Below are 21,739 nucleotides of genomic sequence, written 5' to 3'. Positions count from 1 at the left end.
AGGGGAGGCCAAGGATCAGATCAGTGAATTAAAAGACAGGGTTGAAAAAAATCTTTCAATCAGAGAACCAAAAAGAAAAAAAATTAAAAAACAGGACAGCATAAGAAAGCTGTGGGACAACATGAAATGTGACAATATTCACAAAGTAGGAGTGCCAGAAGGGGAAGAAAGTGAGCAATGGACAGAAAAAGTGGTTAAAGAAATAATGGCAGAAAACTTACAAAATGGAGAAAAGAAAAAAGTCACACAGGTTCAGGAGGCACAGAGAGTCCCAAGCAAGAAGAACCCAAATAGGCCCACTCCCAGACACATTATAATTAAAATGCCAAAAATTAAAGACAAAGAGAGAATCTTAAAAGCAGCAAGAGAAAAGCAATTTTTTACCTACAAAAGGAGCTCCCATAAGGCTGTCAGCTGATTTATCATCAACATCTGTACAGGCCAGAAGGAAATGGCATGAAGTATTCAAGATAATGAAAAGCAAGGATCTGAAACCAAGATTACTATATCCAGCTAGGCCAGTGGTCGGCAAACTGTGGCTCGCTAGCCACATGAGGCTCTTTGGCCCCTTGAGTGTGGCTCTTCCTAAGCCTTAGGAGTACCCTAATTAAGTTAATAACAATGTATCTACCTATATAGATTAAGTTTAAAAAATTTGACTCTCAAAAGAAATTTCAATTGCTGTACTGTTGATATTTGGCTCTGTTGACTAATGAGTTTGCCGACCATTGAGCTAGGCTATCATCGAAAATGGTGAAATGAAGAGCTTCCCAGACCAAAAAAAAAAAAAAAAAGGCTAAGGAGTTTGTCGCCACCAAACCAGCACTGCAAGAAATGTTAAAGGGTTTGCTGTCATGAGAAGCAAAGAGAAACAAACATAGGCATAAATAATTAAAATGGAAATAAATAACTATCAATAATAACCTTAAATATAAATAGATTAAATGCTCTAATCTAAAGACTTAGGTTACCTGAATGGAAAGAAAACATGACCCATCTATATGCTGTCTACAAGAGACCCACCTCAGAAGAAAAGGCTCACACGATGACACTGAAGGGAAGGAAAAAATTTTCCATACAAATGGAAATTTAAAAAAGGCTGAGTTAGCAATACTCATATCTGACAAAATAAACTTCAAAATGAAGGCCATCACAAGAGATAACAAGCCAAAACCGGTTTGGCTCAGTGGATAGAGCGTCGGCCTGCGGACTGAAAGGTCCCGGGTTTGATTCCGGTCAAGGGCATGTACCTGGGTTGCGGGCACATCCCCAGTAGGAGATGTGCAGGAGGCAGCTGATCGATGTTTCTCTCTCATCAATGTTTCTAACTCTCTATCTCTCTCCCTTCCTCTCTGTAAAAAATCAATAAAATATATTTAAAAAAAGAGAGAGATAACAAAGGTCCATTACATAATACTAAAGGGATCTATCCAACAAGAGGATGTAATGCTGGTAAGTATATATGAACCCAATATAGGAGCACCTAAGTATATAAAAAAAATTCTAGAGGACTTTAAGGGAGAGATCGACAACAATACATTCATAGTAGGGGAATTTAACACCCCTCTGACATCACTGGATAGATCTTTCAGACAAAGAGTTAACAAGGAAACAGTGACTCTAAATGACACACTGAATTAGATGGATTTAATTGACATTTATAAAACATATCACCCCAAAGCTACAGAATATACATTCTGAAAGATAGACTATACATTAGGACAGAAAACAAGTCTCTACAAGTTCAAGAATATTAAAATCATATCAAGCATCCTCTCAGACTATAATCGAATGAAATTATAAATAAACTACAGTGAAAACATTCAAAAATATTCAACACATTGAGGCTAAATAGCATGTTGTTAAACAATGAATGGGTTACCAATGAGATCAAGAAAGAAACCGAAAACTTCCTGGAAACAATAAAAATGAACACAGAACAACCGAAAATCTCTGGGACACAGCAAAAGCAGTCCTTAGAGGGAAGCTCATAGCACTACAGGCTTATCTCAAAAAACAAGAAAAATTAATTATAAACTACTTAACCCTACAACTTTAAGGATTAAAGAACAAGAAAATTCCAGAATAAGTAGGAAGACAGAAGTAATAAATATTAAAGCAGAAATAAATTACATGGACATTAAAAATAAAAAAAGATGAATGAAACCAACAGCTAGTTCTTTGAAAATATAAACAAGATTGATGAACTGTTAGCCAGACTCATCAAGAAACAAAGAGAGAGGACCCAAATAAATAAAAGCAGAAACAAAAGTGGTTAAGTAACAACTGACACCACAGAAATACAAAGAACTGTAAGAAAATAATATGAGCTAAAGTCACTAATCATCTGAGAGATGCAAATCAAAACAACAAGGTATCACCTCACACCTCTCAGAATGGCCATCAAGAAATCAACAAATGACAAGTGTTGGCGAGAATGTGGCCAAAAGGGAACCCTAGTATACTGCTGGTGGGAGTGCAGACTGGAACAGCCATTATGAAACCAGTATGGTGTTTCCTCAAAAAATTAAAAATGGAACTCCCATTTGACCCAGCGATCCTCTTTCTGGGAATATATCCTCAGAAACCCAAAACACTCATCAGAAAGAATATATGAACCCCTCTGTTCATAGCAGTGCAATTTACAATAGCTAATATTTGGAAACAGTGTAAGTGCCCATTAGCAGATGAGTGGATTAAAAACTGTGGTACATTTACACAATGGAATACTGTGCAGCTATAAAAAAGAAAGAACTCTAACCATTTGCAACAGCATGGATGGACCTGAAAAGTATTATGCTATGTCAGATATGAAAAGTGAAATAAGCCAGTCAGAGAAAGACAAGTATCACATAATCTCACTTATAGGTGGAATCTAACGAGCAAAATAAACTGATGAACAAAAACAGACCCAGAGACATATAAGCATGGAACAGACTGTCGAAACTCAGAGGGAAGGCAGGGGAGGGTGGATGGGGAGAGATCAACCAATGAACTTATGTGCATACTAGAGGCCAAGTGCACGAAATTCGTAGCTGGGTAGGGTCCCTAGCGGCTGCCGGCAGCCAGCCGGGGCCTTCCTTCCCCTGGCTGCCTGCTGCCACTGGCTGGGGCGGGGCCGGCTGGGGGGAGGGGCTGCAGGTGGTTGGCTGATCGGCCCCATCCCCTGGTCAAACTCCCAGTCAAACTCCCGGTCGAGGGGACAATTGGTATATTAGGCTTTTATTATATAGGATATGCATAACCCATGGACACAGACAATAGAGTGGGGAGAGCCTGGGGTGGGAGGGGGATGGGATGGAAGAGATCAATGGGGGCAAAAAAGGGACTTATGTAATACTTTCAACAATAAAGTTTTTTTTTTTAAAGAAAATACTATGATCAACTATATATGCCAATAAGTTGGACAATGTGGATAAAAAGGACAAACTCCTAGAAAAATACAATCTTTCAAAAGTGAATCAGTAAAAATCAGAAAACTTGAATAGGCCAATAACAAATGAGGAAATTGAAGCAGAAATAAAATAAAATAAAATAAATAAAATAAAATAAAATAAAATAAATAAAATAAATAAATAAAATAAAATAAAATAATAAAATAAAATAAAATAAATAAAATAAAATAAAATAAAATAAATAAATAAAATAAAATAAATAAAATAAATAAATAAATAAAATAAAATAAATAAAATAAATAAAATAAAATAAAATAAATAAAATAAAATAAAATAATAAAATAAAATAAATAAAATAAAATAAAATAATAAAATAAAATAAATAAATAAATAAAATAATAAAATAAAATAATAAAATAAAATAAAATAATAAAATAAATTGAATTAAATTAAATTAAATAATAAAATAAATAAAATAAAATAAATAAATGAAATAAATAAAATAAAATAAATAAAATAAAATAAATAAAATAAAATAAAAGACAGCAAATAAAAACCCTGGTCCAGATGGCTTCACATGGGGGTTTTGCCAAACCTTCAAAGAGCAACTAACACCTATCCTCCACAAACTGTTCCAAAAACTCCAAAAGGAAGGAACACTTCCAACCTCTTTTTATGAGACCAGCATTATCCTAATTCCAAAACTAGATAAATACACTATAAAGAGAATTACTGACCAATGTCCCTGATGAATATAGATGCTAAAATCCTCAACAAAATATTAGCAAATCAGATCCAGCAATATATTAAAGAGATCATACACCATGACAATGTGGGATTTATTCCATGGATGCAAGGCTGGTACAATATTTGCAAATCAATGAATGTGATATGTCACATAAACAAAAGACAAAAATTACATGATCATATCAATAGATGCAGAAAAAGCATTGGACAAAATCCAACACCCATTTTTAATAAAAACTCTCAGCAATGTGGGAATAGAGAGAGCATATCCTATATAATAAAAGCCTAATATGCTAAGTGTCCGGTTGTTGGGTTGTCCATTCAACCAATCTAAGTGTAATATGCTAATGATATGCTAAGGCCGTTCAACCACTTGCTATGATGTGCACTGACCACCATGGGGCAGACGCTCTGACTCATAGGTTAGCTTGCTGCTGGGGGTCCGGCCGATAGGGACTGAGACAGGCCGAACATGCCCTAGAGCCCTCCCACCATCCCTCCCTAGATGGCCAAGCTCCCACGTCCCTGGCCCCAATATTGCACCAGTGGGGTCTCTCAGCCTGGCCTGTGTCCTCTCGCATTCCAACCTCTCAGGGGATGTCCGAGAGCTGGTTTCAGCCGGATCCCTCAGGCCAGGCTGAGGGACCCCACTGGTGCATGAATTCGTACACTGGGCCTCTAGTCTCAACATAATAACAGCCATATATGACAGACCTACAGCCAACATCATACTCAATGGGGAAAAATTAAAACCATTTCCCCTAAGAACAGGAACAAGACAGGGATGTCCATTTTCACTACTCTTATTCAACATAGTACTAGAAGTTGTAGCCACAGCAATCAGACAAGAAGAAACCATAAAAGGCATCCAAATTGGAAAGGAGGAAGTAAAACTCTTATTATTTACAGATGACATGATATTGAACATAGAAAACCCTAAAGACTCCACCAAAAACTACTAGATTTAATAAATGAATTTTGCAATGTAGTAGGATACAAAATTAACACCTAGAAATCCATGGCATCTTTATACACCAACAATGAATTCTGAGAAAGAGAAACTAAACATTAATCCCATTTACCATTGCAACAAAAAATTAAGATACTTAGGAATAAACTTAACCAAGGAGGTAAAAGACTTGTACTTAAAAAACTACAAGATGATGAAAAAAGAGATAAAGAAAGATATAAACAAGTGGACGAATATACCATGTTCATAGATTGATAAAATTAACATCATTAATATGTCCATACTCCCCAAAGCAATCTATAGATTCAATACAATCCCTATTAAATTACCAATGGCATATTTCACAGATCTAGAACAAATACTCCAAAAATGTATATAGGACCCCAAATAGCTGCAGCAAGCTTAAGAAAGAAAAACAAAGTTGGAGGAATCACAATACCAGGTGTCTGTATATATAAAAGTCTAAGTGTCCGTTCTTCCCTCCAACTGGTAGCTATGATGTGTAATCACCACCAGCGGGCAGATGCTCCAACCTGTACCTATGGTGTGCACTGACCTTCAGGGGGACACAGGAGCTGCCATGATGCGCACTGCCCATTTAAAAATAAACGGCACCACAGACCTGGCACCGACAAACCAACACTCGGCTTCCCCCAAGTGGGACACAGGCCCCACCACCACCCTGGAGTGACACTCCATCAAATCGCAGCCAACGCTCCCAAGACCCCATGGCACAAAATGTGGTCCACAGCCCAGCCCAGCCTGGAAACGGTGCTGTGGGTACCAGGTAATGACATCATGTAGCAACACCCGGCTTCCTCTCCCTAGCGACTAGCCTCCTTAGAGTTTCTTCAGCCCAGGAACCCAACTTGCTTTATAGCCAGGTGCAAACATTTTACAGTTTAACCAAATGTTTGTGAAGTGTTTTCCCGTGCCTCATCTCATTTGATCCTCACAGAAGTCCTGGAGTAGGTAGATAGGAGACTCAGTAGAATCCTATTTTCTTTTCATTAGCAAGACAATGGAGATTTAGAAGGTTTAGAAATTTGACCTGACTGAAAAGAAGTAAGAAATAATGGAACTTGAAAATGACTTCAGGTTTTCTCACTGTGCAGAATATAGTCAAACACTGCTACAGTTAAATATTTTACCCTCTATTCTCCCTGCATGGTCTACAATAATAATCTGCTTCATGTTGATATTTACTGCTGTGTTGCTGACAATCACCTGAAAGAGAAGTTGGGGTGCTTCATTGGGCTGGAAAAAGTTTAGCTAAATCAGAAATCAGCTCTAATTAAGCAAGTTTATTTCTCTATATAAAAGGCTAAGTTGACTTGCGTATGCAGGATACATATAAAGCTCTTGCTGGCACCAATCGTATGTGTGTGTTTCAATCTGTCATTGTCGATCATGAATTTGGTTGACACTTCTATTATAGAGAAAGGGCAGATAGCGATATTAAAATATTTCTTCTAATTAATTTTCTTTCAATGTGTACAAATCCGTGCACTGGGACACTAGTCAAGTTATACTACAAAGCCACTGTAATCAAAGTATCCTGATACAGGCATAAAGAACAGGCATATAGAACAGAAACCCCAGAAATCAACCCAAGACATATGCTCAATTAATATTTGACAAAGGAGGCAAGAACATACAATGGAGTCAAGACTGTCTCTTCAATAAATGGTATTGGGAAAATTGGACAGATACATGCAAAAAAATAAAACTAGACCACCAATTTACACAATATACAATAATGAACTCAAAATGGATAAAAGACTTAAATATAAGTCGTGACACCATAAAAATCCTAGAAGAAGCCATAGGCACAAAAATCTCTGACATCTCACGTAGCAATATGTTTATGGATACATCTCCTAGGGCAAAGGAAAGTAGGGAGAAAATAAACAAATGGGACTATATCAAAATAAAAACTTTTGCACAGCAAAAGAAACTGTCAACAAAATGCAAAGGGAGCCCATTGTATGGGAGAACATATTTGGCAATGATACATCTCATAAAGGGTTAATATCTAAAATATATAAGGAACTTATACAATTTAACAAAAGAAGAACAAACAATCCAATTATAAAATGGGCAAATGACCTAAATAGACACTTCTCCAAAGGGGATATACAGATGGCCAAGACACATATGAAAAATGCTCAAAGTTACTGATCATCAGAGAGATGCAAATTAAAATGACAATGAGGTATCACCTCACACCTGTCAGAATGGCTACCATTAACAAATCAACAAACGACAAGTGCTAGCAAGGATGTGGAGAAAAGGGAACCCTAGTACACTACTGGTGGTAATGCAGACTGATGCAACCATTATGGAAACCAGTATGGAGTTTCCTCAAAAATTTAAATATGGCCCGGTCGGTATGGCTCAGTGGTTGAGTATCAACCTATAAATCAATAGGTTACAGTTTGATTCCCAGTCAGGGCACATACCCGGTTTTCAGGCTCAATCCCCAGTGTGGGGTGCACAGGAGGCATCTGATCAATGATTCTCTCTCATCACTGCTGTTTCTATCTCTCCCTTCCTCTCTGAAATTAATAAAAATATGTTTTTTTTTTAAATTAAATATGAAAAACTGCCATTTGACCTAGTGATCCCACTTCTAGGAATATATCCTAAAGAAACCCAAAACACCAATTAGAAAGAATGTATGCACCCCTATGTTCATAGCAGCACAATTTACAATAGCTGAGATCTGGAAACAGCCCAAGTGCCCATCAGTAGGTGAGTGGATAAAAAAGCTGTGGTACATTTACACCAGGGAATACTATGCAGCAGGAAAAAAGAAGGATCTCTTACCTTTCAGACAGCATGGAGGGACCTGGAGAGTATTATTCTAAGTGAAATAAGCCAGCCAGAGAAAGACAAGTATATCATCTCACTTATATGTAGAATCTAATGAACAAAATAGATCTAGAGACATAGAAGCATGGGTCAGACTTTCAAATCTCAGAGGGAAGGAGAGTTGGGTGGGCAGGAGAGAAGGGATCAACCAAAGAACTTGTATGCATAAATGAATAACCCATGGACTCAGATAATAGGGTGATGAAGGCCTGGGGCAGGGGGCGGGCTAGAAGTCAATTGGGGGGAAAAGGGTCATATGTAATACTTTCAACAATAAAGATATTAATTAATTCATTAAATCCTTGGGGGGGGGAAGAATGTAAAGGACAATTTCATATATATATATATACACACACATACATACATACATTTTTATTGATTTCAGAGGGGAAGGGAGAGGGAGAGATAGAAACATCAATGATGAGAGAGAATCATTGATCAGCTGCCTCCTGCATGCCCCCTACTGGGGATGAAGCCCACAACCTGGCATGTGCCCTTGACTGGAATCGAATCCAGGACCCTTCAGTCCACAGGCTGACGCTCTATCCCCTGAGCCAAACCAGCTAGGGCCTAAGGACAATTTCTAAGGCGGCTTCTCAATTATCTAGGCAGGAAATCCTGGGAACCTGAATTAGTACACTAACAGTGAAGATAGAGGATGGGGCAGATTTGAGAACTATTCAGCTAAAAGACTTAGTAGTAGATGTAGGAAATATAGTCTCAGTTATCTTCTGGCTTTGTGACTTAGACAACTGGTATATGATGATGGCATTCACCTAAACAGAGAGTGAAGAAAAGGGAGCAGATTTGGTGGATTTCCTAGCAGGAAAAGGAAAGATGATGGATTCAGTTTTGGACATTTGACTTAGAGGAGGATGAGGGAGTTGAATGACAGAGAGGTTTCTACCAGGCAATTATATAAGTAGTAGAGTCCCTAGCAGCTGCCGGCTGCCGGCCGGGGCCTCCCTCCCCCGCACTCCCCCCCCCCCCCCATCAAACTCCTGGTTGAGGGGACAATTTGCATATTAGGCTTTTATTATATAGGATAATATCTGGAGCTAATGCAGGCATCTGGTCTTGAGATCTAGATTTGGAATCTAGGGTGTATGAATGTTTGGCAACTAAAAGGTCAAGGGTTGATCTCAGGGAGAGGAGAGAGAGATAGAAACATCAATGATGAGAAAACGTCATTGATTAGGCTGCCTCCCGCACACTCCCTATTGGGGATCGAGCCCACAACCCAGGTGTCCTGACCTGGAATCAAACCATGATCTTGAAGTTCAACCACTGAACAACACCGGCCGGGCTCTTCTCTGTTTTTTGTTTATTTGTTTATATGCTACTGTGTCCACATCAAACGTTCTCCCTACATGTATTAGAACAGCAACTTCTAATGTCCTTCAAATCCTAGCTGAAATCTGGCTTCCCTGCCAAACTTTTCCCGATTTCCCCAAGTAGAATAAGCTATTCCTTCTCCAATGCATCTACTGTACTTTGCATACTAGTATACCTTATTTTCTTGAATCTATTGATGCTGTTATTTATTCTAAAAAGTATTTAAGATGTCTTGTAAGTACACATAATATGTAACATGACTGTGAAAAGTAAGTGCAGGCAAAGAGAGAAATTAAGATTGAGAAACATGCCGAACTGGTTTGGCTCAGTGGATAGAGCGTCGGCCTGCGGACTCAAGGGTCCCGGGTTCGATTCCGGTCAAGGGCATGTACCGTGGTTGCAGGCACGTCCCCACTGGGGGGCGTGCAGGAGGCAGCTGATGGATCTCTCTCATCGATGTTTCTGACTTTCTATCCCTGTCCCTTCTTCTCTGTAAAAAATCAATAAAATATATTAAAAAAAAAAAAAAAAAGATTGAGAAACAGAACAGAGTTGAGGAAAAGACATAATCTGGTAACCTACTTACTTTTATCAAGGCTACAGTGGCCTCTACCCCTTCATAGAAGCCATTATAGATTTTTTGAAAAGTGCATATATTCATTGCTTTATTTTCTGTTTTATCGAAGCCATTTCTAATAAGAGAATGCTGGTTAGTTTGCAGAATTCATGGTGTACAGACAATAAAGACAAACCAAGATCAATCAGGTGTTTCTCCCCGGGTCTGCACATAAAGTACATGAGATCTTATAATAAATCTTATAATAAATCTGCATATAATAAATGAAATCTTTGAAGGCTCCCTCATAAAGAGGCAAGGCATTTAATTAGGGCTTTTCAAATGCTAATATTTAAAGCTAATTGATACACTATATTAAATTACAACTCAATAAGAATCATTGGTGGGTGGGGTGGATATTAAACATTTCAGTATTTAGATCATTAATCTGACTTGACACAGGGTGGCTTTAGACTAACTTAAAGAAAGCTAAGCACTGTGTCCTTTAAGTCATCTTCTTGGAATTTTCCTTTGACAAGTAAACTTTTTTATAAATATTGATATTGATGAACTCAAGGTTATGTTCTTAAATGGCTAGAATAGGAAAAAAGAGGACAGGCCACTAATTGTACCTTAAAGGATAATTTATTTTAATAAACCTCATGTACCAGGCATATGCTAGTTGTTGGAGAGACAAAAATGAGAAGACCCAGCCCCTATCCTTTACTCTAACAAGTATAGCTCACTGATTGACACATGGAAATATGTGATAATAGATTAACTCATCAAGCCTACTAAACCTTAGTGAATAAGGTAACTTGATGAAATGGCTTTTTTGTAATAAGAAAGAAATGTTACTAATTATTCACATCTTAGGTTTACTTTAATGAATCCAGCAATAAGATCAATTTTTGATTGACAAAAAGAACATCCATTTGACACTTACATTATTACAGATAAGTGGCCAGAGTAAAACAACTAGTCTACTTGCTGATATGTTACTTCCAGTCCAAATTTATAAAGCTATATCGTCTATCCACTCAGCATCGTTTTACTTCAAAAAGCATTGAATCCCTAGTTGCTTTACGAATCCTGTAACTAGCCCTAGCCGGTTTGGCTCAGTGAATAGAGCATCTGCCCGAGGACTAAAGGGTCCGGGGTTCTATTCTAGTCAAGGGCATGTACTTCAGTTGCAGGCTTGATACTGGGCCCTGGTCAGAGTGCATATGGGAGGCAACCAATTGATATGTCTCTCTCACATCGATTTTCTCTCTTTCTCTCCCTCTCCCTTCTACTCTCTCTAAAAATCAATGGAAAAATATCCTCGGGTGAGGATTAATAACAAAAAAAAAAACTAGAAAACAATTTTAAGTGTATTACAAAAGCTATATGTGCACACCAAGGAAATATGAAGCCCAAATATGCATGTATTACAGAAGACACATGACCAAAGAATTAAACACTTATTTAAAAATAAAAAAAAAGAATCCTGTAACTATAATCATCAGCATATGGGTTTTAAAATAGGTAAGGAAACATCCTACCTCTAGAAACCCCTTCTGATGAGGATCCATATGGTTCAGAGGGATGTAGGTTTCGTCAGTCTTCTGGCAAACAACCATTGCATGTCTCTGACTAAACGTTCCACGGCCAACATCTTGGCCACTCAGACGGACATTAAAACCTTAAGCAAGCAAGAGGGGGGGAAATCCAGATTCCCATGAATAACCTAGTAATAAGACATGGTGACCCTGAATTCTTATATATCAACTTATCCTGAGAGTTTTCCTTAGCATAATAGATTATCCTTATTCAAATATACCAGTCCTGTATGTACTAGTAAAGGTCTGTAGTCAAAGTGAGATTGTATAAGAATGGAGAGTCCTCATTTACCCTATAATTTTTAGAGGAAAATATCCAGGTCCGAGCCCTTTTTTTTCCACGTATGATTGCTCGATTCTCTGATGAAGGTTGTCAACATGACATACTAAGATTAAATAATATTGTCAGGTAAGAAAAGATAACGTGTTTTAGAATCTCTCTGGTCAATAAAAATAATAGGAGGTAGCTGTCGCTTAAAAATCTGCAGAGATCACATGTAACCAACATTATATTAAAGCATCTCCTACCAGCTGTGCAGCTAAACAGAAACTTCTTACCTTGAGCAAGCAATGAGCCTAAGGCAAGAGCTTCTGCCGTGGCCCAGTCTAACTTGGTTCCATCCATCACCTTCTCTAGTCTAGACTGTAAAATTGAAGGGGAGAAAAAAAAGAAACTTTGAGTCCATTATCCTTTTTCACAGAGTTAAAAAAAATGTAATGCAACAATGGGAAGTATCAAATACATTATGTTAAACAAAACAGAAAGCGCAGAAGAATACATGAAAGTCTGGTGGCAATCATCTGTCATCTTAAAACAGGCAAAATACACAGGGGCTCAGGTTAGTTGTTCACCCTGTGGGTGAATGATGGCAGCAGGGAGGGTTTCACAGGGAACTTATTTATAATATTCTATTTCTTCACCTGGATGGTGAATACATAGTTTGCTTTAATAATCTCTATACCTGTAATTAAAACCCCAAAATGGCCCCAGCCACTTTAGCTCAGTGGTTAGTGAACCTGCCCATGGACTGAGGGACTGTGGGTGCAATTCAGGTCAAGAGCATACTTCAGTTGCAGGCTTGATCCCCAGCCCCAGTTGGGGTGCATAACCAACCTTCCACTCTCTAAAAATCAGTGGGGAAAAAATATCCTTGGGTGAGTATTAAAAAAAAACAAAATGAAGTTAGTGTTTTAAAAATAATTCAAAAGGCAAAGTTCCTTCATCCAAGTTTAAGAAAGATGAAGGCCTTTAACTCCTTGTTCTGTTTTCAGCACTGCAAGTCCAGTGTTCCAGGAAACCCCTGAGAGCTAGGCAAACCAGAAGGGTTTGTCATATGCATATTTAACGTGAGACAATATGTAAAACCTCAACATGATTAAGGCTCTAAACCGTTGACTCTGGGGTGTGTGTGTTGATTTTTATTTATTACATTTAAGGCACCCTAAACAATGAAAGGGTTTTCTGGTCAGAACAATCCAAACCGGCATTCTGGTATTGTTGTACCCTATATAATAAAAGGCTAATATGCAAATTGACCTAATGGTGGAACAACCAGTTGCTATGATGTGCACTGACCACCAGGGGGCAGATGCTCAACACAGGAGCTGCCCCCTGGTGGTCAATGTGCTCCCACCCGGGGAGTGCCACTCAGCCAGAACCCAGCCTCAAGGCAGCAGTGGTAGGCGGGAGAGGCTCCATGGCAGCACTAAGGATGTCCGACTGACGGCTTAGGCCCGCTGCCCATAGTGGGCAAACTATGGCCCGCGGGCCGGATCCAGCCCGTTTGAAATGAATAAAACTAAAAAAAAAAAAGACCGTACCCTTTTATGTAATGATGTTTACTTTGAATTTATATTAGTTCACACAAACACTCCATCCATGCTTTTGTTCAGGCCCTCCGGTCCAGTTTAAGAACCCATTGTGGCCCTCGAGTCAAAAAGTTTGCCCACCCCTGGCCTAAACCATTAGTTGGACATCCCCTGAGGGCTCCCAGGCTGCCAGAGGGATGTCTGACTCCCCCAGGGACAGGGCCTAAGCTGGCAGGTGGACATCCCCTGAGGGGTCCTGGACTACAAGAGGGCGCAGGCTGGGCTGAGGTACCCCCTACCTCCAAGTGCACAAATTTTTATGCACTGGGCCTCTAGTATTTAATAATGTGCATGTAGTACATGTATATTTAATGTATTAAACATGTATAAGTGAAGGAAGGAAGGAAGGAAGGAAGGAAGGAAGGAAGGAAGGAAGGAAGGAAGGAAAGAAGTAGACAAAATCTGAGTTAATTGACTATCAGTACCAAAACACCACTAGATCTGTCCCTAGAACAGTGATGGCGAACCTATGACACATGTGTCAGAGGTGACACTCAAACTCATTTTTTTTGGTTGATTTTTCTTTGTTAAATGGCATTTAAATATATAAAATAAATATCAAAAATATGTCTTTGTTTTACTATGGTTGTAAATATCAAAAAATTTCTATATGTGACACGGCACCAGAGTTAAGTTAGGGTTTTTCAAAATGCTGACATGCAGAGCTCAAAAGGTTCACCATCACTGTCCTAGAACATAATAACATGTAATAAATATGTCAAACAAATTAGCCAACCAAATGACCAAATATCAATTTGCACAAGAAACGAATAATAATCAGAGATTTCAGGGCTCCCCACCTGAACATACATCTTCAGAAGGTGACTGTGCATCTGGAGTTCCTCCGGCACCTCCACAGACTTGCCACCAATAAACCGAAGGAGGTCGAGGGGCACACCTGTGTTCCAGGTGGTAATGCGAGCTTCTGGCTGAGCCAGGCCCTGCCAGTGGGCCTGCAGGTGAGTGGCAGGGGGGCTATAGTGGGTCAGGTTATTTAAATGGTCATTTAACTTTGCATAGTAGGAGGCTTTGATTTCTGACACCTCCTCCTGAGTCATGAGTCTGTTGGCAATAAGGTGCTCTGCATAAGTGTCTGGAATGCTCTTTCGGGCTCTGTCCAAGAAAGAGGGGGAATAAATCAATCTGATTTGTAAAAATCAAAGAGAGACAGATATAGTCATTGTCAAAGATATGTGATGTGTCATCGCTGTAAAAAGACATGTAGGAAATGCTTTGGAACTAGATAGAGGGGTGGTTGTATGACATTGTGAATGTACTAAGTGCTATTGAATTTTAAATGTTCAATTTTATGTGACTTTCACTCCAATAAATTATTTTCTTCAAAAAGGCAATGGTGAGTAACAACTTCATCCAGGGAAGCAAGAGAAAACAAATTTATCTTTATGAATTTTCATCTACATTCAGGTAAAAATAATTAGTTTTTCAATCAATTGGTAAATTCAGTTATTTATAGGACTGACCTATATAATCTACCCATTCAGCACCCTTTTGTTTTAAAAAGTATTAAACCCAAAATTGCCAACATCTGTTTCAGGTGTCTTTAAGAATCCTGTACCTATTCAGCTCCTGGGTTTTATAACAATAATAATGATGCCACTCTATATTTGCATAACACTTTAAACTGTAAGGTCTGTTCAGATATATTATCATTATTTAATTCTAACCAAAATGAGAGGTTAGCAGGATAAATTATTTTAAATGGGGCACTGGGGCACATCAAGTAATTCAGCTGCTAAGCTCAGATCTAAATAAAGAACCCAGATTTGTTCTTCCAAAAGCAGCCTGCTCCCTATGACCAGAAAGGCTCATAAAATGCCACCAAGTTATTTCCTCTGCTTTAATCTATGTCCATGAGGAAATAAAGTAGAGAAGAGGGATCTATTTTTACGTTCTAGTATCTAAAAAGTGACATTTTTCTGTCACATTAACCCTCCAACTCAGCACTGAAATACTAGTATAATACAAGCCAATGTGGAATTTAAAATTTCCTAGTGGTCACATTAGAAAAGGTAAAAAGAATCAGGTAGAATTAATTTTAATCACGTTTATTTAAATCAATATACCCAAAATATTGTCACTTAATATCTAATTAATATACAAATATTATTGAGATAATTAACATCTTTTTTTCATATTAAATCTTTGAAATCTGGTGTGTAGATTATACTCACAGCATGTCTCCATCAAGACTCACCACATTTCAAGCATTCAGTAGCCACTTAAGTGACTGCTATATTGGACAGCACAATTCTGGACTTTCATTAAAATCCAACATCGTGCCAAGGTACAGAGTAGGTCCCCATCTATAGTTTGCAGAACTGGATCATGGAGGTTCTGTTTCTGACCCTGTTAATGCCATACTAAGTAACTTCAGGCAAGACTCTGCCTAAGTCCTCCTATTCCATCTTCCATCTGCTAAGTGAGGTTGTTGAGTTGCCCACTTTGCCTGTTCATTGATGAAACACGTAGAATTTGAAGAATATGGGGAGCTTTCCTGACACCCATAGGGTGACCATCCCAGTCTGCCCAGGACTTTGGAGTCCCAGTTTTAACACTGAAAACTTCATGTCTCACACAAAACCCGGAAAGTTGGTCATTCTAATTGAGAATGTCTAACAAAAATCATAATGTGGCACCAAGGGGGAGAGGGCACATTAAATGAAGGTGTATAATTGTACCTGATGATTTTGTACATGACTGGGTTGGTGAAGAAAGGCTCATCCAGCTCATTGTGGCCCCACTGCCTGTAGCATAACAAATCAACAATCACATCCTTCCGGAATTGGCGCTGGTATTCAAAAGCCAGGCGTGTGGCACGGAGCACTTCCTCTGGGCTATCTCCATTGACATGGATGATGGCACAGCCCACCAGCTTCCCTGAGGCAGAGAAGACCAAGATGAAGTGAGCCAGACGACATCAGCCCAGCGCCAAGTCCTGTTGCCTGCGTGGAGAGGCAGCCCACATCTTCAAAGGTAGTTTGGATTGGCTGTTAACTCAGACTTTGGAGTCCAGCTATCAAGAATGAGTTCAAGTCACAATTCTGTGACTTACTGTGTGACCTTGATAAAGTTATGAATCTCAGTCTCCCTATCTATAACACTGGGATAATAGCTCCTACCTCTTAGCATTATTGTAAACATTAAATGAGGTAATGCATATAGAGTACTTAACAGTGCCTGGTGTGTAATAACTAACAGTTATTTTGTTGACATTATTACTATTATCTTTCCTTCTAAGAAAAAGGATTATGAGAGGATGCATCCTAGAGGGGAAAAAATGGATTTTCTCCAAAAAGGAGTTCAAGAAGGAGTTTTCAGTATCTCTAACTAATCACAAAAAATTCACATAGTCCCAAAGCACATCCAGGCCCGGCTCTGGGTCTAAAACAGAATAGATCCTACCATCTAACATCTTACCTAATAAAGAGTGAATATGCAAATTGACCATCACACCATAATGGTCAAAGATGGCTGCGCCCACAGTGGAGGCCACGTTCCCATAATGAGCCTTAATGAGCAATCAGCAGGGACCTGAGGCTGCGCCCCCCGCCTGGTGGGGGTTGACAGGGGACCTCAGACCGCGCCCCCTTCCCTGTCGCCAGGCCAGGGGACCTCAGGCCGCGCCCCCCGCCCAGCAGGGCTTGACGGGGGACCTCAGGCCGCACCCCCCGCCCCGGCACCAGTCCAGGGGACCTGAGGCTGCGCCCCATGCCCCAGCACTGGGCCTGGGGACCTGAGGGTGCGCCGGGGGACCTGAGACTGCGCCCCCCACCCAGTGGTGCTTGAGAAGGGTGGGCCAGCCAGGTCTGGATCTCACTCAGTGGAGGTGGGGCTGGCTGGGTCTGGGTCTCACATGATTTTGAGGTGCCGCGGGTGGGCAGGGACTTGACTCTGGGTCCCGCAGTGTGCCCCAGACTCTGACAGGAGGAAGATTTTCATATACATTTTACTAATTTTCTTTCATCTCTGACACTTCTATTATAGAGAAAGGGCAAATAGCAATATTAAAATATTTCCTCTAATTAATCCCCTTTTAATGTGCATGAATTTCGTGCACCAGGCCACTAGTTTCTTATAACTCTGTGAAATAGAGACTAGGTAATAAAAGCTCTGCATTTCTGTCCTGGCCAGGTAGCACAGTTGGTTGAGAGTGTCATCCTGATACACCAAGGTTTCAGGGTCGATCCCCAGCCAGGACACATACCAGAAGCAACCAATGAATGCATAAATAAGTGGGACAACAAATGGATGTTTCTTCCTCTCACTCTCTAAAAATCAATAAATACCATTTAATTGTATAGATATTTAAAATCCTGCATTTCTCTTAATATTGCCAGTTTTCATAGGTTAAAACAAGGCAATCATCATTCTTCACATCTGATGTCTAGCCAGACTACTGGGCCAAATTTAGTGGCTGAACATATACTTTTTAAAAAAAAAATAAATTTGAGCCCTAGCCAGTTTTGCTCAGTGGATAGAGCATCGGCCAGTGAACCACAGGATCCAGGGTTCAATTCCAGTCAAGGGCGAGTATCTTGGTTGCAGGCTCCTCCCCAGCCCGGGCCCTGGTCCAGGCTCATGCAGGAAGCAACCAATAGATGTGTTTCTCTCACAACGATGTTTCTGTCTTTCCCTCTCTCTTCCACTCTCTCTAAAAATCAATGGAAAAATATCCTCGGATAAGGATTAAAAGATAATAAAAATAAATAAAATAAACTTGACGTTAAAATTTGTAAATTCGAGATATACAGAATATTACTTTGATACTTTATATATTGTGATGTGATTGCCATTGAAGCAATATTTATCACATTATACCACTACAGTGCAGTATTATTGACTATATTCATTATATACTGCACATTAGATCTCTGTGGCTTATTTACTATTCATTACTATTAGCACATTTGTACCTTTATCCTTCCCCCCACCTCGATCCCCTGGTAACCACCATTTTACTCTGCTTTTTCACATCTATGACTTTTTCTTAGGATTCTACATATAAGTGATATCCTACAATACTTGTCTTTTTCTGTCTGACCTATCTTGCTTAGCATACTGTGCTCAAAGGTCCATCCATGTTGGCACAAATGGATGGCAGGATGTATTCCTTTCTCATGACTGAATAATATTCCATGTGTATGCCTACCATATTTCTTTACCCATTCATCCAGTGATGGACATTTGGGTTGCTTCCATATCTTGGCTATTGTGAATAATGCTGTCATAAACATGGAGTGCAGATATCTTGTCGAAATCCTGTTTTCATTTCCTTTGCATACATAGCCAGAAGTGGATTTTCTGAATCTTATGGTACATCTATTTTTAATTTTTTGAGGAATCTCCATATTGTTTTCCATAGTGGTTGGACTAATTTACATTCCCACCAACAGTGCATAAGAGTCCCTTTTTACCACATCCTCACCAGCACCTGTTGTCTCTTGTCTTTTTTATTGAGAGGTATGTCTGATACCCCATTGTGGTTCTGATTTGCATTTCTCTGATGATTAGTGATGTTGAGCACCTTTTCATGTGCCTGTTGGCCATCAGTATATCTTCTTTGGAAAAATGTCTATTCAATTCCTCTGGCCCTTTTTTAATCAAATTGTTTTTATTAAGTTGTATTAGTTCTTTATATATTTTAGATATTAATCCTTTATTGAATTGAACATATCCTTTTTTACTAAGATTGATTACCCCAAGTTTGAACATCATAAAGACAATTACTTTAATGTTGACTAATTGTGTTGATCTCTGGTTTCCAGATTATTTAACTGGATATTTAAGCAATTTGAGATTGCACCATCTAAGTTCCACTCTAGTCTTATTTCCTTGGATGTAAAGACTATGATCCAAATTTAAAATAAATATTAGTTAACAACACTGAAAGTATCTGATCCAAAACTTAAAATGGGATAACCAGTGAGGCTCACTGCTCCAAGTGAATATAAGTTCCTCTAGAAATTCCTTGTCTGACCCAGCAACACCAACAATTCTGTGTTACATACCAATATCACTACAGTATAAGGAAGACCTTCCTCTTTCTGCCGGAGTGGTGTAACCCAGCTGGTTATTGACAATCAGGTGGACACTTCCACCAATTCTGAAATGTGGGAGATTAGAGAGCGTAAATGTTTCAGGAACAATCCCTTGACCACAGAAAGAAGCATCACCATGAACCTAAATTACGGGGGAGAATAAAAGAAAAGGAACATAAACAATGGAAAATTTTATGTTTTCAGACTGGAATAAATTGTTTTCAAATAATAACAGGAATAAAAACAACCACCTTCTCACTGCTCCCCTGCCCTCCTAAAAATCTGCTGGTTGTAGGATTTCCTAGAATAGTTATGCTGATCTAAAGCAGCTTTCAAAGATGCTAAATCAGTTTTTTTCCTCTTGCAGCTACTACCAGTTGGCCTGCTCTTTCCACCCCATATCATCCCCTATCCCAGCACTTCTAGTATACTCATCAGCAGTCTAGAACATACAGCAGCACCATAGAAGGAAGGGCTATTGGAGGTCCAGGAAAGAAAGCCAGGCCTAGTAAAACTTTCATGGAAACAGGCTGTGAGATATAAGGAATAGTGCACAGCTTTGAACTCTCCCTTTGCCCAAACAAATGCTTTGAGGAAAAAACAAAATGTTATTATGAGAGAATGTCTAATATATGCTACTCTTCCAGAACATTTGAAGTCTGCTAGATCATAATATCACAAAAGAGAAGGGGGATTTTTTTTTTAAGAAAAGCTAAAAGCTAATAATGAGGAAATTGTAGATCTTAGAAGATCTTAGAAGGAAATATAAGCTCTACAGATTTTATGCTAAAAAGACAATTATCATAAACAGTTAAGATACTGAACTAATAAAAAATAAAATGATCCGATATGCCCTAACTTAAAGCAATCTTTATGGCTCTAATGATAAGAGAATTAAAATACCTAAATATGAATTAAGAAAAAATACTTGGAAGTTCACTTTTAATGATATTGTTAATGTCCTACAGAGAGTTATTTTTATATAAGTAGAATATTTTGAGTGAGAAAGGAAGCAGTCCTCTGCCTAAGTGAAATTCCCAGTCCATACCTCCCCACACCTGGGGCCCAGGGGGATAACTGACTTTCTGGAAGATTTATACACAGCGATAACATACCCTTACATTATCTCCACAGCACTATTCACTATCTACTGATCCACTCAACAGCCAGGCTGGAGGGAGGGGACAGGTGAAGAAGTCACTACTGTCCTTTTTACAGATGAGAAAACCTAGGTTCAGAAACAGTATGTATTTCACATGGCTTCAACTAGACCCTAGACCTTCTCTGATTGTGATACCGCCATCTTTTCTACTTATTTCACCACTCCTCCAAGCCATTTTCCTGGATTAAGGAATTTATTATGTACCTGTTCTCACGTACTCCTCAGAATACAATGAGGAATTAACATTTTACCTATGAGATTCAGAGAACACACGTAACAACCAAACACGCCAAACTATAAGGCAGCAAAGCCAGGATGTGAACTCAGGTCTTCTTGGTTCCAGAGTCCTTGTCTTTTCTACACTGTGCTACATTGTAAAGTCCAGCTAGCAGCCACACAGGGTCAAGGGGTTCCTCACCCTTAGGCTCCCTTGCTGATGGGACTTTTTGTGGGGTAAGGATGTAAAAAGAGGTCAGTAAAGCAAGGAAGAAAGGTAAGTGCCTTTTCTGCTCCTTTACAAAAATGTCACAGTAGACTAGGCTTTGATAAGAATATAACATATGTTCATAACTTGCATCATTTTATCCTGGTCTTAGGATTCTTGGCACTAAAGCACACCTGTCATTTGCTAATTTTATTTTCCCTCTTAAATAAATAAAGAAAGAAACCACTCCACTATGCTCCATAAAGCTTTGTGGGATTAAGGGCCCATAAGCACAAACAAATGCTGGGTGAAGTAGCAGCCACTCAGTCAAACATGACTGGAGGATAGGGATGGGGGAGCTTGGACACACACAGGAGATTACAAATGAGAATCCACTTTTACCGGGTCCAGGACTAAGAAAAACAGAGGACAGGCAGACAAAGTAGCATCTCATCACCATGATTTTATAGGCTCCAAATTTAGAGTTCCCACAAGAAATTAGAATCATGTACTTGAGCAAGGAATGCACAAACAGAGCAGGAAAAATATTTTGGGAACGCAAATCAGGCAACGGTGGGCAGTCGGTTTCTCATAACTTCAAAGAAAATGTCATTTTTATCTCTTACTTCAGAAATCAATCTTAGGATCTGCTTAAGGTAGTGGGTAAATGTAAATGACTACCTGTAATGTGGAGGTTCTTGGCTTCACTTAGGAAAAATTTTGTATCATGAATTAAGTCGAGAAAGG

The 21,739-nt window shown here is 39.0% G+C and overlaps 1 protein-coding gene across 2 annotated transcripts in view; it reads right to left on the bottom strand.

The window, feature by feature from the left end:
• The window catches only part of DHTKD1 (dehydrogenase E1 and transketolase domain containing 1), a 62,630-nt gene that overhangs the window by 14,945 nt on the left and 25,946 nt on the right, over positions 1-21,739 (bottom strand). For both annotated transcript variants that reach the window (XM_036352369.1, XM_036352362.1), the window contains exons 6-10: positions 19,377-19,548; positions 16,047-16,245; positions 14,148-14,460; positions 12,037-12,121; positions 11,422-11,561 (exon numbers count right to left, since the gene is read on the bottom strand). In XM_036352369.1, coding sequence (XP_036208262.1) covers positions 11,422-11,561; positions 12,037-12,121; positions 14,148-14,460; positions 16,047-16,245; positions 19,377-19,548 — 909 coding nt within the window. The remainder of the gene's footprint in view (positions 1-11,421; positions 11,562-12,036; positions 12,122-14,147; positions 14,461-16,046; positions 16,246-19,376; positions 19,549-21,739) is intronic.

Source organism: Myotis myotis, unplaced genomic scaffold, assembly GCF_014108235.1.
Source record: "Myotis myotis isolate mMyoMyo1 unplaced genomic scaffold, mMyoMyo1.p scaffold_m19_p_1, whole genome shotgun sequence".
NCBI classification, from domain to species: Eukaryota; Metazoa; Chordata; class Mammalia; order Chiroptera; family Vespertilionidae; genus Myotis; species Myotis myotis.
The sequence above is the reverse complement of the archived record's forward strand: the minus strand, read 5'-3'. Positions and strand labels throughout refer to the sequence as shown.